Raw genomic sequence first — 20,369 nt, 5'->3', positions numbered from 1 at the left:
AGATGGGAAAAGCGGTGATTGCAGACAGGCCCTTCAGGCCTAGACTCAGAAGTGGGGAGAGCTTCTGAGTCTATCCCTGTGGCCTTGACCAAGCCTGTTTTCTCATCTGTATAATAGGGTCGAGAACCTGAAGGGAAGATGCTGGGTTCCAGTTCATGGTTGCCGTTGTTACAGAGTGAGGGATTGGTTGTTAGGCCGGTTCAGAGTTGTAGTCCCCACTGGGGTCCTGAACCCTCCTCTTCTCTGTGACCCCGAACACCCACTGACCTGCCAATCCCTAGGATTAAGTTCTGTCTGCAAGCCTTTTGTCTGTCATCAACTGTTCCCCAACCCCCACAGGCGTCAGTCTGTCTGGGTACACCTGATCTAGGGCAGTCATCTTCCCTTCCACAGACTTCCCATATGCTATCTAGAAAGCCTCTGGAGTGCCCAGTGGTACCCCCGCCCACACACCCCCTGCTTCTCTGACCAGCGACTCCTGGCTTCTTTTCGCCCGGCCTCGGTGACTGGACAGCCTCAGGCAGCCTCAGATGCTGAATGGGTAGGGACCATGTGGTCCCTGGAGATTGACCCTGCTCCTCTGCCTCCTCCAACTCTGGCAGGTGCCAACATTGCCTCTGGTGAGGAAGTAGCCATCAAGCTGGAATGTGTGAAGACTAAGCATCCTCAGCTCCACATCGAGAGCAAGTTCTACAAGATGATGCAAGGAGGAGGTAAGGCAGGGGCGGGGCTGGGAGGTGGAGGGAGGTGTGGAAGGAAAGGAGGGGCAGGGTGGGGGTGGTACAGCCTCCTGGTGGAGGAGAGCAGGGAAGAGACAATGCTGAGAGCATGGGTGGGGAGCGATCACCCCTGACCAGGCCTCTTGTCCACATTCCCAGTGGGGATCCCGTCCATCAAATGGTGCGGGGCTGAGGGTGACTACAATGTGATGGTCATGGAGCTGCTGGGGCCCAGTTTGGAGGACCTCTTCAACTTCTGTTCCCGAAAGTTCAGCCTCAAGACGGTGCTGTTGCTGGCCGACCAGATGGTGAGTCCCCGCCCTTCCGGCTGTCCAGGTGACTGTCCTGCTGTGTGAGCCAAGATTCTCTTGACAGTGTCCCTGAGCCCTGCATACCACCCGCAGAGGCTGGGCCTGTTCCAGGGACCAGGGGACACTGGCTACCCATTGCAGAAGAACCCAGAGGGTGCCCCTTTAATGGGGAGATCCCAGGCTCAATTCCAAACCTGCTGCATTAATCACTTTACTCTTTCTGGGATGAAACATGGGACCAAAGCAGCTTATGGAAGAAAGGATTGATTTTGGCTTAAGGTTCCAGAGAGGGAGCCCATTAATGGTGTGATGGCAGGAGCAGAGAGGTGATGTCATATCGCAAGCATGGAGCAGAGAGTAAAGTGGAAGTGGGGTGAGACATTAAATTCTCAAATTCCTCCATAGACTTTCTCCAGCATAACCTCACCCCATAACCTATCCAAACAGTGTGACCAAGCTTTTTGGAAGACATTGCCCATTTAAATCACCATGCCCACTGAGTGACCCTCCTGCTGGGCCTGTGGCTGCTGCCCTGCCAAGGTCTGCCTCAGTGCCTTACCTGAAGGGAATGACTAAGTCCCCTGATTTACATCCCGGGGATAGAGTGGGGAGCTGGGTAGTGCCTGGGCCAGAGCAGGTGTCAGGTCCTATGGCCCTTGATGGTGCACAGAGGAAAGCTCTCTCAGAAAGGTAAAACCAGGCCACTCGACCTCCAGGAGGAGTTCACACCCACCCTTTAATATGCCCACCCTTATCTTAGTCAGAGTTCCTGTTGCCATGGTGAAACACCGAGACACAAAGCAAGTTGGGGAGGAAAGTGTTAATTTGGTTTACTTATCCCTGAGTCAGAGTTCACTGGAGTCACAGTTCACTGAGGAAAGCCATGGCAAGAACTCAAAACCAGGCAGGGACCTGTAGGGCAGGAGCCAATGTAAAGACTATGGAGGGGTGCTGCTTGCCGGCCTGTTCCTCATGGCTTGCTCAGCCTGCCTTCTTACAGAAGCCAGGACCACCAGCCCAGGGCCGTCACCACCCACAATGGCCTGGGCCCTCCCCATCAATCACTAATGAAGAAAATGGCCTATAAGCCTGCCTACAGCCCCGTCTTCTGGAAGCATTTCTTTAGCTGAGTCTGTCCACTCAGATGACTTTAACTTGTGTCGGGCACAACCCTTCTCTGAGCACCCTATGTATGTTAGGGCCCTGCTTAAATTTGTGTTAAAATTGCTTCTTTGGAGTCAGGCATGGTGGTGCCCAGCCTTTAATACCAGCATTTGGGAGGCAGAGGCAAGGGGGTCTCTATGAGTTCGAGGCCAGCCTGGTCTACAAAGCGAGTCCAGGAGAGCCAGGCCCTGGCAGAAAAAAATTGCTTCTTTGTGTGTACCTGTGTGTATGTGTTCATGTGTATATGGGAGTGCTTCCATGTAGAGGGTGGGGCACAAAGTTCAAAACTGGTTGTCCTTTCTGGTCGATCTCACTTTTAAGATTTGTTTAAAAGATGGTCATGGTCGCACACACCTTTAATCCCAGCACCTGGGAGGCAGAGCCTAGTGGACCTCCGAGTTTGAGGTCACCCTTCCAGGGCAGCCAGGGCCACACACATAAATCCTGTCTTGAAAAGTAAAAAAAAAAAAAAAAGTTTAATTACATATATATGTAATTATGGGTGTGTGTATATGTATGTGCCGGTGCTTGCTGAGGTCAGAGGTGTCAGATCTGGGGCTAGAGTTAGAGGCAGGTGGGGGTGCTAGGACCTGAACTCAGGTCCTCTGGAAGAGTAATATGTGCTCTTAACTGCTGAGCCATCTCTCCAGGCCCCCTAAAACCTCTTTTTAAAGTTTGACTTGTTTCATTAAAATATATATTTATAAAGAATGAAAAAGATAAAACTGGAATCTGGGTGTGGTAGCTCACTCCTGTAATCCCAGCACTCAGGAGACTGAGGCAGGAGAATTACAGCAAGCGCAGGGCCAGCCTGGACTGCAGTTTAAGACCCTATTTAAAACAACTAAGAAAATCCAAATTCAGAACCAGGTCCTAGTAGCCCATGACAGTGATTCCAGTGTTCAGGAAGTTGAGGCTGGAGGCTTGCCAGGAGTTTGGAACCAGCCTGTGATACTTACTCAGACTCTGCCTCAAAGATAAAAACCAGAGCTGGGAATGTAGCTTAGTTATGGATGGGGCGTTCATGTGGTTCTCTGTAGGCCCTGCCTTCAGTCGGCAGTGCTATTAAAAAAATAAATTACACATACTTACACTTACACATACTCGTAAACCTGCACATACTTACGCCGAGTAACTACACAGGGCCGACAAGATGGCTGAGCGGCCAAGTTGCTTGTTTCCAAGCCTGATGGCCTGAGGTTGATCCCTGGAACCCACATGGTAGAAGGAGAGAGTTTATATGCAGAGTCTTCTCTTATTTCACACGCATGCCGTGGCACCCGTGGCCACAGGCAGACGTGAACAGAAATAAAAAAGAAATCTTGGGATTCTGCCGTGGAAGGGGCAGATCTTGCTGCAGGCTTTAGGTCTTGGTTGGCCCTACAGAGGAGGATGCTCAACTTCTCACGGGGTGAGACCCCAGGACCTCCCTTGAGGCTGTCCACGCTGAGACCTGAGGCCTGCGTCAGCGCAACCTGCCAGAAGATGTGTCAGCCGTGTGCCTTGTTAATTTGAGCTTTAAAAAAAATCCTGTGTCTCTAGTTCTGTGTTTCACTCTGTACTTCCCACTGGCCTTGAATGTGAGGATGTCACTAATTAATTTTTAAAAAAATCTCATAAAGGATAGTGTGCTGCGTGTCTGCCTGACTTTTGGTGGCGTCTGGAAGTGGAGTGATAGTGAGGAGTCCTGTCGTGTGCCCCATCTCTCTCACAATGCCCCGCATCCAGTTGATTCTGTCTCTGGCTGCCTGAGTCCTGGGAGGGTGCTAGGGCCGGGCTGCCTTGCTGCCTGCTTCTTGACCTCCACTCTTTGTCTTCTGTTGCTCATCATGTTCTGTGAACTCCTTCAAAGTCGTCATTGCTCGGGAGAGTCTGGCCACTTTTCGAAACCACCCCTCACGCTGAGGCTGGGTCTCTGTCCCTGGCCAGGGCAGGAGCCACGTGTATCTCTGTTGAGTGACCTGCTGTCTCCTCACCTCCCCCAGATCAGCCGCATTGAGTACATCCACTCCAAGAACTTCATCCACCGGGACGTGAAGCCTGACAACTTCCTCATGGGCCTGGGGAAGAAAGGCAACCTGGTCTACATCATTGACTTCGGCCTGGCCAAGAAGTACCGCGACGCCCGCACCCACCAGCATATCCCCTACCGGGAAAACAAGAACCTGACTGGCACTGCCCGATATGCCTCCATCAACACCCACCTGGGTATCGGTGAGTGAGCTGGGCCTGGGTAAGCCTGCTGTGTCTTACTGGCCAGCATGGGCCAGTGTCCCTACCTGGGTGGAGACCCCAGCGATTTTTCTGGAGAGGTTCACTGAGAAGATCCGAACTCTCCGTGGCCCAGGTCTGGACTTGTACCGTATGGACCCTTTCGTAAGCGGGGCTGTGTGTCTTGCCTAGGCAGTCCGCTTGAGTGGGTGGGTGGTGTTTCCTTCCCCCCCTTGTATACCTGGCAAGCCCAGAGGTTTGACATGGCTGTTTAAGGGCATGCAGCTTAACGAATCTCAGAGCCGGATTTGACTCCAGTCCCGTCTCACATTATCTCATGACCCCACCCCCACCCCAAGCACAGGAAAGGCCAGGCCAGCGGGCAGGTGGGTGGGCGCTGCCCACCCACAGTTGCTGAGTGAGGTAGCACCTGGGCTGGAAAAACTGGCTGGAACAGACACAAGAAAGCTCTGCCTCAGGCAATCCGGGGGAGGAGGAGGAGAACGGGCACCATTGAAAACAGGGTGTCCGGGAGCCAGCGGGCACTGAGGAGAGGGGTGCGTGGTGAGAAGTTAGACTGACTGGCCCCTTGACCTCCTGACCTGTGCAGAGCAAAGCCGTCGAGATGACCTGGAGAGCCTGGGCTATGTGCTCATGTACTTCAACCTGGGCTCCCTGCCCTGGCAGGGCCTCAAAGCGGCCACCAAGCGCCAGAAGTACGAGCGGATCAGCGAGAAGAAGATGTCAACGCCCATTGAGGTCCTCTGCAAAGGCTACCCCTGTGAGTAGCTGGTGGGGGTGGTATTTCCTGCTCAGGGTGAGACCGGGCCACCCACGGCTAGATGGGGCTACCTCCCCGCCCCCTGCCGCCGCTGCCCCCTTGACATCAGAATGTTTATGATAGACTCTCAGGAGCTGGGATGCCTGAACCCCTACACCCCACACCCAGTTCGTAGCCAGCAGGTGTCCCCAGCCCCATCTCCCGCCCTTTCCCGAAGGTCCACCCTCAACCTGGATGGTTTGAGGAAGTGGAAGCCGGCTTGGGCTTAGGCCATGGTGGGACTCTTGAACAGCCTTCGAGTGTATGTATGGCAGTTGTTGACCCCGGAGAGCTCGGACAGAAGGGTGGCGAGCTGTGCACCCAGCCCCGCAGCACCTCTGCTTGAGAGTGGCCCAGAGCTGCTCAGTTTTCCTCCTGCCCCTCTTAGATAGAAACCGTTTCAGGGACTGTGGGTACCTAGGAGAGTGGTGGCTGCTGGGGCTCCCAGGACGGTGAGCCTCACAGCAGCCTCTTCTGCCTTTGTGACACCAGCCGAGTTCTCAACATACCTCAACTTCTGCCGCTCCCTGCGGTTCGATGACAAGCCTGACTACTCCTACCTGCGCCAGCTCTTCCGCAATCTCTTTCACCGGCAGGGTTTCTCCTACGACTACGTCTTCGACTGGAACATGCTCAAATTCGTGAGTCACCGGCAGGCCAAGGCGGGCTTGGGGGACTGGACAGGGCAGGCCCTGACTCATAAGGCCAGAGTGACCTGGTGGGGGGCGGGGCTCCCACTAAATGGGAGATACGAGCTGGACGGTGTGAGTGACCTCACAGAGGTCCCAGAACCCCTTGTCTCCAGCCACCTTGGCATAGACAGGATGTGTTGCCATGGGGGGCAGGGCCCTGGGAAGGCACCACCGTCTGCCAGGTGGGGTAGGACCTGGCCTGGCCTCCAGTCCCTCTTGTGTCCCTGTGGCTCGTGGATGGCACTGGCTGGACCTCCTGCAGCCCTGATAGCTGTCAGCGCTCTCCTGCTGCTCTTATTCATATCTCAAGTGACAGCCCTTTCTGAGGCCTCCGTGGCCAGCCTGGACCCCATCAGAGTGGCTTCTTTGTTCCTGGTTATAGGACCCTGGGTCTTACTAGGCAGTTGTTCTGTCTCCCTCTTCTAAGGGTCCTGGGGGGAGGGGAGTAGGGAGAAGCATTCACCAACCATGCCTGAAGTGCTGGAGTCCGTGAAATTGTATGTCTTGTCTCACATCTCTTCTGGAAAAGGGGGCTTCCTCGAGCCAGGCTCAGCCCCGAGACAATGAAGCTCTCGCGTCACCCTGCCCCCGCCCTTGGCCTTGTGCTGGGCCCACGTACTCACCCACTTACTGGTAAGGATCTCCAAGGCCTGGCCCTTCCGAGATTTGTAACCTACCCGGCGAGCATGCAGGCTTAGCCTCAGCTGTGCTCTCTCTGTCCTTTTCAGGTGCCCGGCGCCCCTGGGCACCCAAGGACCCCCAGATAGGCCGGTGGAGGAGGTGGAGCAACTGCCCCCCCAAAGATACTGGCCTATGGTCTGGACTCCAGGGCCCCAGTTCTGACACCGCCAGGGTGTTTCAGTCCATCTCAGCCAAGTTTGAGGAAGCATCCTAACGGGATGGCGGGGTGACACTCTGTTCCAAAGAGGATGAATGGAAAGGGTGTGACAAAAAGGCCAAGCATGGGATTCTCAAGAATGAACCAGCTGCGTGAAGGCTAGGACAAGCCTGAAGAAGGGATAGTGTCACAGCCTAGGAGGGGTTCGGGGGGCCACATTACAGGACCCTGCTCCATCTAGACCCCATCATTGGCCTGTGTATTGATTCTGAGCTCATTAAATACTTCCCTTCCCTTGGTCCTCGTGTGCCTCTCTTTTCACAGAGTGGCCCTTGGCCCACTCCATCCGGCCTTGTCCTCTGGACATCACGATGGGCACAATCAATTTTAGGCTCCTTTTCTTTCTGGGCCCCAATCAGTGGCTGGGGACCTTGGGGACAAACATCTGCGGCTTTCATCTCTGGGGCTGGAGTGAAAAGTGGGCAGCGAGGCTCCCTTCAGGCTCGGAGCGTGTTGGCCAAGGGCCTGGTCCCAAGGCTAGCTCTCACCATCACAGGATGTTCAAGGCCTTTGTCACCAGACACGTGCTACAGAAAATTAGATGAGTCCCAGTTTGCAGATGGGCTTTGGCCCTCCCTCTCAGTGAAATTCGAAGAATGGATTTTGTGTTCTCTAGACGTGTGCAGCCCACTGGAGGAGCCTCCGGCCGGATAGTGATAACTTTTCATTTACTAAAATTATTGGAAGCAGACGCTGGCTCCACAGTCACCCACCAGATTGCACTCAGAAGCCACAAGTAGCTGCTACGTCCAGCATGGCAAATGTGCACATTTGTCATCCCTGGAGATTCTCTGGACAGCTGCTGTAGATGGCTTTTTCACAGTGCCCCTTGTGTGGCTGGCCAGCTGACAAAATTTCAGACTGGACCAGATGCACCCTCCCTGCCCCCTTGCTGGTACCATGATCTCTTCCCTGGAGCCTTCTCGGAGGTAGACTCCAGAGTTCAGAGCTGGACAGCCTTTGCCTCCGCCATGTGTGACCCATCACCACGAGGCCTGCTTCATTGCCAAGGACGTCTGCCGGACACACAGCAGAAACACAGCCATCACCCCAAGACCAGGCCTTCCCACCTGCCCTGCAATAAGCAAGCCATCACCGGCACCACGCATACAGGCCTCAGGCAACAGGCTGGAAGGATCCACTTGACCTTGGAACGACCTCCCGTGTTCCACTCCAGGGGACTGGAACCCCCAGCTGCTTGAATCCTGGGATGTCTGGCTGAGAACACAGCCACTGTTCTAGCCAGGAGGAGACAGAGGTCTCTACCTCAGAGCCAGAGGCGTGTGTGACGTTGACACTGACTTTTGTGTTTTCTTACGGGCAAATAAAGGCCATGAAAACTCTCTGCTGTGCTTTTCTTGACGCATCCATTGCATTGGGCTGATGCCTGTGGAGCCGGGCCTAGCCTGAACCTGCTTGAGCTGCTAAGACCCCAGCTGTCCACCTTGTTGGTGGTGGCAGGGCTCTGTACCCCGAAGTGATGGTCTTAGCCTCGAGAAGCCTCCATCCCTCTAACAAGAAACCGAAATCATTGCTGCGCCAGGAGGGACTGTGAGGGCCACAGGCCCTAGTTTCCCTCGGGTGGTTCAGTTTTAGCTGAACTGGATAGCAAATGAGTGGGTGGAAATCTGGCAGTCCCGAGCCCTGGTTTCGCAGTGGAAGATTGGGGTCCAAGGCGGGTTTCTGAACAGCGTCCTTTTGAGGGTCAGAATGGGACTCAGTGCTAGGACTGTGTTTATCCCCCAGATCTGTATGAGCTTTGTGACTCTGGGCAGGTCACAAGGCTCTGGCCAGGCCAAAATAAGGACAAAAGATGTAAGCATTTCCCCTTGAGAGGGTCCCAAGACAAGAGTGAAGAATGTTAGCAGGGGCGGTGAGGTGGGGGTGAGCCTGCCTGGCTTGGCTCCTCTCCCATAGGACTCAGGGATCATCCTCAATCAAGCCACTCGGTCTAGGGGTCCTTGAAGACAGCAGCCTCCATGTTTCCCAGAGCAGCAGGGCCTCTTAGCCAGTACCTGGAAAGACAGCAAAGACAGCATTTGCAGAACCCATACCCATGGCCCATGAGCAGGCTCCTCACTCAGCCTGTAGCTCTCTCCTCCACAGATGCGGCCCCCCTTCTGCCAGCCCCCTGCCCTTCCCTGTGGACGGCCCCAGGACCAGCTAGGTAACTCAGCCAGGCGCTGCTCCCACATTGTGTTTCTTTCTGGTCCTTTTTCCCTTCCTCTTGGACTTGGGATGGCAGCTTATAGGACAGGCCCCCTGGGGGCCAAGGCATCTTCTCTAGCTTTGCCTGAGGACCTCTTTCCTCCATGGATCCTCTAGTCTTCTTTCTTTATCTCCTGGGCTTCCAGGTGACAGCATTAATGGGGTCCCCTAGGTCTCTTGGCTGTCATGCCCATGGTAGGAGCGATGGCTGGGTCCGAGAGCCAGGGGAAGGTGGCCCTGTGATTGGGCACCGGGGGGCCTTGGCCCATGCTGGCTCTGCCTTCACTGGAGCTGTGACTCTGAACCTGCCTTTCTTCTATGGGTATGGCCTGTCTGTCATCTAGTTGGGCCTCTGAACACCCTTCCTGCTTGGTTGAGAACATAGAGGGGGGTGGGGGCTCAGGTTGGAGGGCCAAGAGGTACCCTTAGTCATCCTGAAGATGTCAGCCAGGACAGGCTGAGCGCTCTCTGCTTCTCCGCCATGGCAGCTTCCTCTTCTAGGTGTTGGGTGGCTTGGTCCCTGTGTGCTGTGGTCTAGGATAGGCTCCGGCCCTCTTGGGGTGTGGGAACGAGGTGAACCAGCTTCCTTGAGCTGACCACCCACCTCTTGCTCCTGTCCTGTCTCGCCAGGGTTCTGGGTCGTATCGTAGCATCCTCACAGGGCTGACTTTTGTCCCCTCTCGTGTTACTGTAGGGTGCAGCCCGGAATCCCGAGGACGTAGACCGGGAGCGACGAGAACACGAACGGGAAGAGAGGATGGGGCAATTGCGGGGGTCCGCGACCAGAGCCCTGCCCCCTGGCCCGCCTGCGGGGGCCACCGCCAACCGACTCCGAAGCGCAGCCGAGCCTGTGGCTTCCACCCCGGCCTCCCGCATCCAACAAGCTGGTCAGTAGGGGGACTTGAGCATTGGGCTGGGCCTAAGGAGGTTAGGGGGCCGCTTGTGCCCACACTGGGCTCCCTGCCCTCCCTCCAGGCAATACTTCTCCCAGAGCGATCTCACGGGCCGACCGGGAGAGGAAGGTGAGCATGAGACTCCACAGAGGTGCGCCTGCCAACGTCTCCTCCTCAGACCTCACTGGGCGGCAAGAGGTCTCCCGGATTGCAGCCTCACAGGTGAGCTGCCTTTCCAAGCCTCTCAGGGACATAGTGGAGGTTTTCCTGGTGGTAAGCAGTCATTGTCAGGACCCAGTCTGGGTTGGTGATGGGTGGTGGAGGTGGGCTCAGAAAAGTCCTTTGCATGAGAAAAGTCCTCATGCCTTGCCATGAGGAAGCTCTCAGCAGTTCCCATCAGTACTGATAACAGCAAGGGGGGGGAGGGGAAGAGGTCCTGTCTGGTAGACCCACTTAATGGCCACATTTGGACTCAGAATGTAGGGAAAGGGGCTTGGCACAGCCCTCGCTGTGGTGGCGCACACCTCTAATTCCAGCACTAGGGAGGCAGAGGCGGGTGGATCTCTGGGTTCGAGGCCAGCTTGGTCTACAGAGTGAAGTTCCAGGACAGTCAGGGCTACACAGAGAAACCCTATCAGGAGAAACAAAACAAAACAACAAGAGCAAAAAGGTAGCTTTGTCCCCTCCTGCCTGTGGGAGACAAACCTCTGTGGACCCAGACCGAGGATTAAATCATCATTGGCCTCCAAGAGTGCTCTAGCTATAAGGCCAGGGGCAGCCTCAGACCCCTGACATCACACAGCCTGCCCTCAGATTGAGGGGCCCGCTGTGACGGATGCAGCTCAAGGTGGGAGAGATTTGGGGAATGACCTAGGCCATCTTCGTAAGGACTTGTCTTGAAACCTCCCCCATCTCTCTGCCCGCCCCCTTGAAGACAAGCGTGCCATTTGACCATCTTGGGAAATGAGGAGAGCCACCACGGACCAGTGTTTTGCTTAGGTAAGTGTCTGCTGCTGGGCCCCCGGGTGGGAGGAAACCACATGGTACATGAAGTGGAGGAAGTGACAGGTGGCACTGTGGAGGTCCCCTTCCCCCATCCAGGTCTCTTCAAGGAAGCTTTAGATTTGAAAACCTGCCATCCAGGCTATGGCTTCCTACAGACACTGCCGAATCTGTGCATAGTAACACTTCCGGGAAACCCTATTTTAGCCCTGAGTTCTTCTGTCCTCTTGGCTCCCAGGAGAGACCAGGCTGTTGGCCACACATGGACTTCCGGGGTGTTAGCCTGCCTCTGCCATTTAGCTGTTATTAAAGCTAGTTTGTGCAAAGCCTAAAATGGGACAGAATGTAGACGGGCCTTGGTGTTTTTATGCCCAGGAAAGGCTCCCTGGCCAAGGCGAATTGGGACTGGACGGCTTGTGGGTACCTGAGGCTTGGTACTAAAATACACATACATCAGCCTGGTTTGGGGAAGGGGCCACAAGCGGGTCTGGTAGTATTAGCTAGAGAACCTGAGCTCCCTGGAGAATGGCTGTCAACAGGCAGTGGCTCACTCATTAAGGGGTGTGGCTTCACACCAGGGTTCCTTAAACAGATTGCACTCTGTGGAAACTCCCCCTAGTCCATTTCAGGCAGACAAGTGGCTGGGATGGCCGCTTGGCCCACCAGGGCAAAGGAGAAAAGTTCCCCCTCTTGGGATAGTGGAGCACTATGTGCTGGGCCTAAAACCAGACCCTGGGCTCCAAGAGGGACAAGAAGGGGATCTGGTGGCTGAGCAGACTGAGGCAGCCAGGCACTGACTGGACGTGTTTATTTCCCTTCTAGTGTCTTCACTGCATTTTCTTTTAAAAGAAAAAAAAATGAAATAAATTACAATAAAATAAAAATAAACAAAGGACAGAAAGAAAGAACCACTTAAATGAACAAAAAGGAAAAAAACGAAACAAAAAACAGAAAAAACCCACAACCCAGCACAAAGTCGACAATGAATTTTGTTTCTTTGATTTATTTTGCCAATGGCAAAAACACAAGATGTCCCAAGCACTGAGGATTCTTGCCCCCTCGCCTCGCTCATTGCTCCCAACCCGAAGGCTGCCAGCACTCCTCTGCCGACATCGGGTCACACTCCAATGGCCAGCTGTCCTCACCACCACCCGCCACGGGCCGGGCGTCGGAGGTGCCTGAAGAGCTCGGGTCGGGGAGTGCTTCGGCCAGTCAAAGACAAGTTCCGCGAGATTTCCTGAGCCTTGGATCCAAGGAGACACACAGAGCCGGCAGCCCCTCGGCAGTGACAGTGGCCAGTTTCGTATTGGGCTTTCCCAGCGTCCCTCTTGAGCATCCTGGTTCCCTGACCTGTCACCTCTCTGCAGAGACCTGGAGGGTGCAGTGAATGGCGGCCATGATGCCGTGTGTGTGTGTGTGTGTGTGTGTGTGTGTGTGTGTGTGTGTGTGTGTTTAGAGAGAGAGAGAGAGAAAGAGAGAGAGACCTGTATTTTCCAGAGCAGCAGGTGTCCTGCCAGCACCTGCCTGGCCAAGTTTCTGTTCTCATCCCCCTAAAGTCAAGGTGGGGGGGGACAATGACCTCCACATCCCTCAGGGCATAGAGTCCTTGCCACCACCTGTCCCCAGATGCCAGTGTGTGGCGCCCCCATCTTCCATTCCTGATCTTAGGCAAGTTCTTGGAGCCTGCTCCCAGACGGCGCGGGCTCTGGGTCGGTTCCCTGGTCCTACAGTCACCTGTGGTCACCCTTCTTCCCAGGCCTGACTTCTGAGGAGGACCCTGGGTCAGGGCTAAGTGTTGAATTTTTCCTTCCTGGTTAATACCTGTTTTGTTTTTTGTTTTTTTTTTTGTTTTGTTTTGCTTTGTTTTGTTTTTTTGTTTTAATTTTATTTTTGTTTATTTTCTTGGTGTGTGTATTTCCTAATTTATTTACCTCTTTTTCCTCTTCTTTTTTTTTTTTTTTTAATTAAAGAGCAAAACTTTTTATTACTTTGTAATTTAAAAAACTGAAAAAAAAATTACTGAAGAACTTTGGGGGGAATTTTGTACTTTTTTCCTGTGTAAATATTGGACTTTTTTGAGCTTTATTGTGGTTGTTAATTTGAAGTAATAAAGTAGAAAAGGACAAAGTGACGTAGGTCACCCTTTGTCCACCTCTTTGCTCTTGGGGTTTCCCCTCAGCTGACTTAGCAGGGACAGCACATCAGAAAGGAGGCAGCTGTGGCTGACCATTGTGACCTGTTGTCACGTGGTATGTCCAGGGGCCTTTGAGAACTCAAGGGACACAGTACAGCCTCTGACCTCTGACCTCTGACTGCTGGCTGAGGAGTGCACTCAAGATGGTGCGGGGTCTGTACCATGAAAGGCAAGGCTCTGAGGTGTGCCCCCCTCCTCCCCAGTATTTCATGTTATCTACAGGGGAGTTCTGTGGGTTTGGGACACTTGTTTCTCAACCAGAAACCAGCCTGTAGTCATGGCCTTGGTGACAGAGCCCAGGCCTCTTGGTGACCTCTCCACTGACTGTGGAGTTCTGGGAGGGGTGATCCCCACTGGCCCTGGTGAGGTCCTGATGCGTGTTGTCTTTGTCTCACTGCATGTAAACCGTGTCTTCGTAACTCAGGGGCCATTTTGCTATAGGTTTTATCCTAGGTGTGCCCAGGGAGGGGTGGGCACCCTAGGAGGTCTTTCAAAGCCCTTCCCCCTCCCCCCCAGGATCTCCTGTTAGTCCCTCTTGTGTGTCTGGGACAGGGATGGTTACCCACCCAAAGCTGGGGAATTGCAGGTTGAATGACGGGGGAGCTGGTAGGCAGCTGTTTGCCCTGAGAAGTGCCATTTCATTCATGCGCCCTTGCTGGCCGGGGTGCGGGGGAGATGCGGCTCTGCCCTTCCCTGCCCAGGAGGTCCAGAGCCACAGCGTGGCCCTGAGAAAATGGAAATGGAAAGCTTACCTGCTTCCTTCATAGTTTTCTCATATTGTACAGTGGGAACTGTAGGGTGCTTTTTGTTTTGGAGAAGAGGTGGTGGTTTGAGACTGGGTCTCTTGTAGCCCTGGCTGCGCACTGACTTCACCGTGAGGCTGAGAATGGCCTTGACCTCCACCCTCCTGTTTGTTTTTTGTTTTGTTTTGTTTTGTTTTTTTGAGACAAGGTTTCTCTGTGTAATAGCCCTGGCTGTCCTGGACTTTGTAGACCAGGCTGTCCTCAAACTCATGAACTCACGAAGATCCGCCTGCCTCTGCCTCCAGAGGGCTGGGATTAAAGGCGTGCACCACCATGCCCGGCTTGAGTTGTGGTTCTTAATGGCTCTAACGTTTCTATTTTTGCTATATTCTTGAGTACGTTTAAGATTCAAAACAGGGCTGGGGGGGGGGGGTGCTGAGACTAAAGGTAGCCAGGCTGACAACCTGAGTTCAGTTCCCAGGATACCCATTTGGTGGAGGGAGAGAACCTACTCCTGAGAATTGTCTGTGCCATGACCTGTTCTCTCTCTCTGACTTTACAAAATATAATTAGAAACTTGAAGATCCAAAACACTTCTAATATTAATATTGCCATAAAAAATAAACCCCTAGCCAAACATGGCGGTGGATGCCTTCACTCTCAGCACTGGGGAGGCAGAGGCAGGCCTGGTCTACATAGTTCCATAGTGAGTTTCATAGTGAGACCTTGAGGATAAACAAATAAATTTTAAAATACATATACGGAGTAAGTAATTTAAAAATCGTCTTTCCTTGTCCTTAGGGTGTATCTTGATGTGAGAGTAGGGAGCGCAAAAGCGACTTGAAGTCATCCATGGAGTGGCTGTCTCATCAGTTTCAGTGAGTTAGTGTTCCATCTCCCAGTTTGGCTTCATTTATCTGGAGGTGAGCTGTTCATACTTAGAGAGTCATTATTAACCGGAATCAAAGCAAATTGGGTTGTGGTAACCAGTACATTGTGGTATGAGCCTGGGGTGCAGATGAGACCCTGTCCCCGCAAAACAAAAGCTAACACCCAAAGCAGTTGCAGTCAGAACCAGCCCTGATCCTCCCTTCACCCTGTTGCCTACTCTTCCGTGGACGTATGAGGGAAGGACAGTGGTTGGCATAAGGGAAGTGAAGCCAGAGGACACATCAACCATGGTTAATTATTCAGGCCAAATAAACAGACACCAGGAAGTTTTACTCAGACCGAGGGCAGCCATGCCACCCGGTGAGTCACTGTCACTCACGCAGCAAACATCTTCATGGGGCTCAGAGGTATTTGCCATGTGCAGGCCAGAGGAGGAGCAGGGGATGGATTCCAGAGAAGTAGGTGTCCTTTCTGTGACCCCGGACGCCATCTGAGTTTCCTCTTGTGGGAGGTGAGGTTGGTGATGCCAGCTTCCAAGAACTGTCAGGAATAAATAAGAGTGTAACCGGACACGGGGCACCACAGCCGAGCATGGCTAGTGTCTCATAATCCCTGATCTGTGGGTACAGATGCCAAAGCAATAAAAGGGGACCCTGCTCCACAGCCTGGTCTCTGAACCTTCGCTCTAGCCAGGCGCCTGCACATGGTTGTCAAGGGAAAGACTCCGGTGAGGAAGGTGGCTCATCCCTTGCTAGAATGCACTGTGAGCTGGTCGGGGCTTGTGTGTCAGTGATAGATAGAGCTCCTGCCCAGCCTATGTGAGGCCCAGGGTTCCACCAACAGCATGAGGATCGTGTGGGTGGTGGCCCCTGTCAAGCAGGGCCAAGGGAAGAAGGGATGGTGTATGAGGAGACGATGCTTGGCCTGAGCCTTGAAACGGGAGAAGTTTGGTGGAGCTGAGTGAGGGAGCATTGTTCTCAGCCTGGGAAACAACATGGGGAGAAGATCTCATTTGACATTTTTGGGGGGTTGGGGGAAGGGCAGTGGGAGGTGTTAAGCAATCCATGGCAACCGAGGAGGCTGAGGTCACATTATGTAAATGTGGACCTGAATGAATCCAGAAGGCTCTGTCTGCTTCCTATCTGCAAGTAAATCATCTTTAAAAACAAGAGAGACAAAAACAAGTGAGTGTGTGTATACACTCACACACAGACATGCAAACGGCATGTCTTGTGGAGGCCAGGGATTGATGATGGGTGGCTTCCTCTAGTGCTCTCCATGTTATTTTCTGAGAGAGTGTGTCACTCAACTCTGATCTCTCTGAATGGCTACATTGACACCAGCCTGCCTCCACTTACCCAGCATTGGTGTTGATAGGTGTGTGCTGGGCGTGGAACTCAGGTATTCATGTTCGGACAACAGAAACTTGGCAGTGGTCTCCTCCAAACCTTTCTCTCTTTAATTTTTTTTTTTTTTCAAATTTTTGTCTTTGTTGGTGTGTGTGCACGTGTTCCTGAAGGTGCCTGTGGAGGCCAGAAAGGTCATGTTGGCTCCCTTACAGCCACTTGATGTGGGTTCTGGGAACCAAACTCCAGCTTCCTGTGGGAGCAGCCAGTGCTCCTGACCGCTGAGCTCTCTCTGCAGTGAGCAGTGTAGCCCAGGCTAGCCTTATATACAGCGAGCCCTGAGGCTGGAGGAATGGCTTGGTGGTTAAGAGCACTGGCTGCTCTTCCAGACGACTGGGGTTCAATTCCCAGCACCCACGTGGCCACCCACAACTGTCTGTAACTCCACTTCCAGGGTCTCTGACAAAACACCAATGCACATAAAATAAAAATAAATAATATATATATTTAAATGTACAGCAATCCTATCTTAGCTAAGATCACAGGCACTAGCAGATACCCTCAGTCAGCTCATCTCCCAGAGCCCTGGGTTCCTCATCTGTAAGAGGAACATTCATGCCCCTCGGGTGCTGCTTGGCCACCTCAGTGCCCACTCCCCTGACTTTGCATCAGCTCCTCTGTGAGTTGGAGCAGACATGATGGATGTTCACTTGAGCACAGTGGTAGGCGGGGGGTGGGGGTGGGCTAGAGGAAGGAAGAAGGGCTAGGGAGTTAAGGTCGCCATACAGGCGGGAGGCAAGGCTGCTTGCACTGCCAGCAGACTGGGAGAGGGAGATCTTTGGGGTTTATTTCTGGAGGACGTGAGAGCAGGAAAGGTAGGAGGTGGGCCAGGGAGGGGCTCTACTGGAGTGACAGCATGTTGGAGGGGGCTGGAACACGGGTGATGGTCAGCGGGTTCAAATAAAGTTGAGGCTGGCGGAAAAGAAAAAAAAAATGCTGAGCATTCTCCCTTTAGCTCCTTGAAATTTTTATTTATTTATTTGAGTGTATGTGTCCATGTGAGTGTATATCAAATGTGTGGGCGGGTACCCAGAAGCTGGAGAGGACACTGTGAACAAAGCTCAGGGCGTCCAGAAGAGTAGGTTGCACCCTTCACCGCTGAGCCATCTCTCCAGGCCAGGACTCCTTTATTCTCTTGAGACAGGATACACAGCCAGGTGCCCGTTCACTGAAGGCTGGTAGGATTGGACGGTGTTCAATTGGACGGTGTTTTGTTGATGTTACAGACCCATCCTGGGGCTGTTAGTGAAGAATGCTGTCCCTTTAAGGAAGCTCCCCTGGAGACCCCCACCAAGGCGCTAGTAGGTGGCAGCCTGGCTCCTCCCCGCCCTTTGGAGGGTGCTTCCCAGGTAATTATACCACCCTGGGGCCTTTCAGTTCTGCACCTACAAAGCACCTGTGATTCTAGTGAGCCCCGCCCGTGCCTTTGAAGTGAAACCATCCAGGTTTTACCCTGGGCAGGCTGAGACTTGGGACACCCAGGTCTCCAGGACTCTGCCCTCAGCTCCCTACACATCCCTGACCCGCAGGGGAACCTCTCTTGTATTAGTTGCTTTTCTTCCTGTTGTAACAAAATACCAGACAGAGAAAGCTTAAGGAAAGATTTCTCTGGGCTCATACAGTGGGGTTATAGGCTGTCGTGATGGGAGCATCATGGCATCAGGTGCATGGAGAGGCTGGTCACGTGGTGTCCACACTCAGGAAGCTGAGAGATAAATGCTGGTGCTCTGGCAGGTTGTCTCTCTCTGCCCAGCTTATAGGCCGATGCTGCCCTCTTCAGTTAAACCTTCCTAGAGCCACACCCGGAGGTGTCTGGAGTCACGCCCAGAGGTTCTAAATCCCTTCAAGTTGACAAGGATTAGCCATCAGCTTCCTTTCTGGAGGGCCATGTTTCCGGCTCTCAGCCCCTAAAGGCTCAGCCCCTGGATCTGCCTCCATTAGCTTGTCTGTCAGTGCAAGGGCTTCACCTCTCCAGCACCATGTGGACAGGTATGGGTGCAACCTGGAAACACAGAGTTCATCAGTCTTTGTTCTGCTTCCTGGTGATCGTCTGTGTCCTAAATGTCACCACCTCAACAAGAAGGGTTGCCTGAGTTCTCTCGTTGACCCGTCCCCAGGTTGGATGATGGGAAGGTGTCCCAGATTCATCTCACAATTAGCCATTACACTTGCTGTGTGCAGGGTCACTCATTCAGGGTGACATTTGCAGAGTAACATTGCGTCCTTATGCCTCGGTTTCCAAACGGCACTCACTGTTGCTTGTTAAATGAACAAAGCTCTGCAAACCTGTAACTCTGGTGCCAGGGGATCTGAAGCCCTCTTCTGAGTTTGGGTCCCAGTACTCACAAAGGGTGGGAGGCTCACAACTGCCTATAACTATGCAACTCCAGAGGATCTGACCCCTGTGGCCTCTGCAGTCAACTGCACACAACCACACAGAGACACATGTACACACATACACATAATTAATGAAATAAGAATTCTTTCTCTTTGTTTGAGAGTGTCTCACTCTGTAGCCCTGGCTGGCCTGAACCTTGCTATATAAATCAGCTGAACTCACAAGAATCCACCTGCCTCTGCCTCTGGAGTTCTGAGATTTTAAAGAGTGCCCATAAAATAGCTTAAAATCGCCAGCTGGGTGCACACCTCTAATCCCGGCACTGGGGGAGGCAGAGGCAGGTGGATCTCTTGAGTTCAAGGCCAGCCTGGTCTACAGAGTGGGTTCCAGGATAGCCAAGGTTACACAGAGAAACTGTCTTGGAAGAAAACTTGCCTACATATTTTAAATTGTACACAGTTTGCACAGATGAGATACCCAGTGTGTGTGTTGTGAATAACATTTTTTCTTTGGTTAAGGAAGATTTATTTAGCTGGGTGTGGTGGTGCATGCCTGTAAACCCAAGCACTCAGGGAGCCAGAGGCAGGTGGATCGCTGCGAGTTCAAGGCCAGCAAAGTGAGTCCAGGATAGCCAAAGCTACATAGAGAAATGCTGTCTTGAAAAACCAAAAACCAAACCAAACAAACAAAAAAAGAAGATTTCTTTATATTTATGTGTACATGGGTATCTGTATATGTCACATGTACACAGGTGCCCGTAGAGGCCCCAAGACGGTGTCAGGGTCTCTGGAGCTGGAGTTACAGGTGGTTGTGAGCTGCCTGACGTGGGTGCTGGGAACTGAACTCTGATCCGTGCAAGAGCAACAAGTGTTCTTAAGCACTGGGCCATCTCTCTGAGCCTTATGTTCTCTTTCTGTACTGGGAACTGAACCTAAGACTCTGTATGTGCTAAGCAAGTGAAAACATTAGCATTCTGTAATGGAAGTTTTGGTTTCTTAAAAAAAAAAACAAAAAACTCAGTTATGTTATGTGAATATATTTTTGTTTTAATCCCAAGTGTGGGATTTTAGTTTGGCCTTTAATTTGTCCACAGCTGATAACTGCCTCCTGTGGGGTGTGGTCTTTGCCAGTTGATAAGGGCCTGCTTCATGCAGCACACAGAGGGATGTGGTTTAGGATTCTGAGCCAACAGAAAGAGAAGGTGTTGACAGTTTGGAGAGGCCAGACAGACAGTGCAGAGGCTTGGAGGACTGACAGGGAGAAACATTTCAGTTCAGCAGCTTGGAGGAGACTGCTTGCTGCATTTGCTGTTGACGGAGCTTGCTATAGCCCCAAAGAACACATCGACCCTAAAGAGCCGGAAGAAGTAAAGGGATCTGTGACCCCTCTCCCCACTAACCTTTTCTCTCTTAACCTAGGTTTAAAGGGTTGGTGCTAGAGAGATAGAGGCTTAAATACCTCAAATAAAATAGAGTTTAAAAACAAACGCAACAGATCTCACTAAATTGCCTTAGCTAGCCTTGAACTCACTCTGTAGCCCAGGCTAGTCTTGAACTTTCAACATCTTGCTCGCAGGAGCCTCTCGTTTCCTTTCACATGTCAGTGCTCAGGATTGAACACAGGTGGCCAGGCCTGGGCAGCAAGCACCTTTCCTTACTGAGCCACCTTACCAGCCCCTCTCTCTGTTGAGACAGGCTCTCCCTGTGTAGGCCAGGGTAACCTGAACACACTATTTTGTCTAGGTCGGCTTCTTCCAACTTGTGACAATCCTCCTACTTCAGCCTTCTAACTGTCAGGATTATAGGTGTGAGCGGCTACAAGCAGCTTTCCTCTTTTTTTTTTCCCAGTACAGGGTCTCATGTACTTGAACTTGCTATGT

General features: G+C 52.6%; 1 protein-coding gene across 6 annotated transcripts in view; it reads left to right on the top strand.

Annotated features, from left to right (window-relative positions):
* Csnk1e (casein kinase 1 epsilon) overlaps nt 1-14,189 on the top strand; it is a 38,816-nt gene extending 24,627 nt beyond the window's left edge. For 3 of the 6 annotated variants that reach the window (XM_055603004.1, XM_055603003.1, XM_055603002.1), the window contains exons 3-11: nt 603-713; nt 879-1,027; nt 4,180-4,408; nt 5,016-5,186; nt 5,718-5,866; nt 9,718-9,910; nt 9,999-10,138; nt 10,851-10,915; nt 11,741-14,189. In XM_055603004.1, the coding sequence (XP_055458979.1) occupies nt 603-713; nt 879-1,027; nt 4,180-4,408; nt 5,016-5,186; nt 5,718-5,866; nt 9,718-9,910; nt 9,999-10,138; nt 10,851-10,883 (1,175 nt within the window). In that variant the 3' untranslated portion in view covers nt 10,884-10,915; nt 11,741-14,189. Of the gene's footprint in view, nt 1-602; nt 714-878; nt 1,028-4,179; nt 4,409-5,015; nt 5,187-5,717; nt 5,867-6,446; nt 6,551-6,645; nt 9,177-9,717; nt 9,911-9,998; nt 10,139-10,850; nt 10,916-11,740 lie in introns of those variants that run through there. The other 3 variants (XM_055603007.1, XM_055603005.1, XM_055603006.1) reach the window with 3 other exon arrangements.
* Nucleotides 14,190-20,369: the final 6,180 nt, after the last annotated feature.

Source organism: Psammomys obesus, unplaced genomic scaffold (assembly GCF_907164565.1).
Source record: "Psammomys obesus unplaced genomic scaffold, mPsaObe1.curated_primary_1811, whole genome shotgun sequence".
NCBI lineage: Eukaryota > Metazoa > Chordata > Mammalia > Rodentia > Muridae > Psammomys > Psammomys obesus.
The sequence above is the reverse complement of the archived record's forward strand: the minus strand, read 5'-3'. Positions and strand labels throughout refer to the sequence as shown.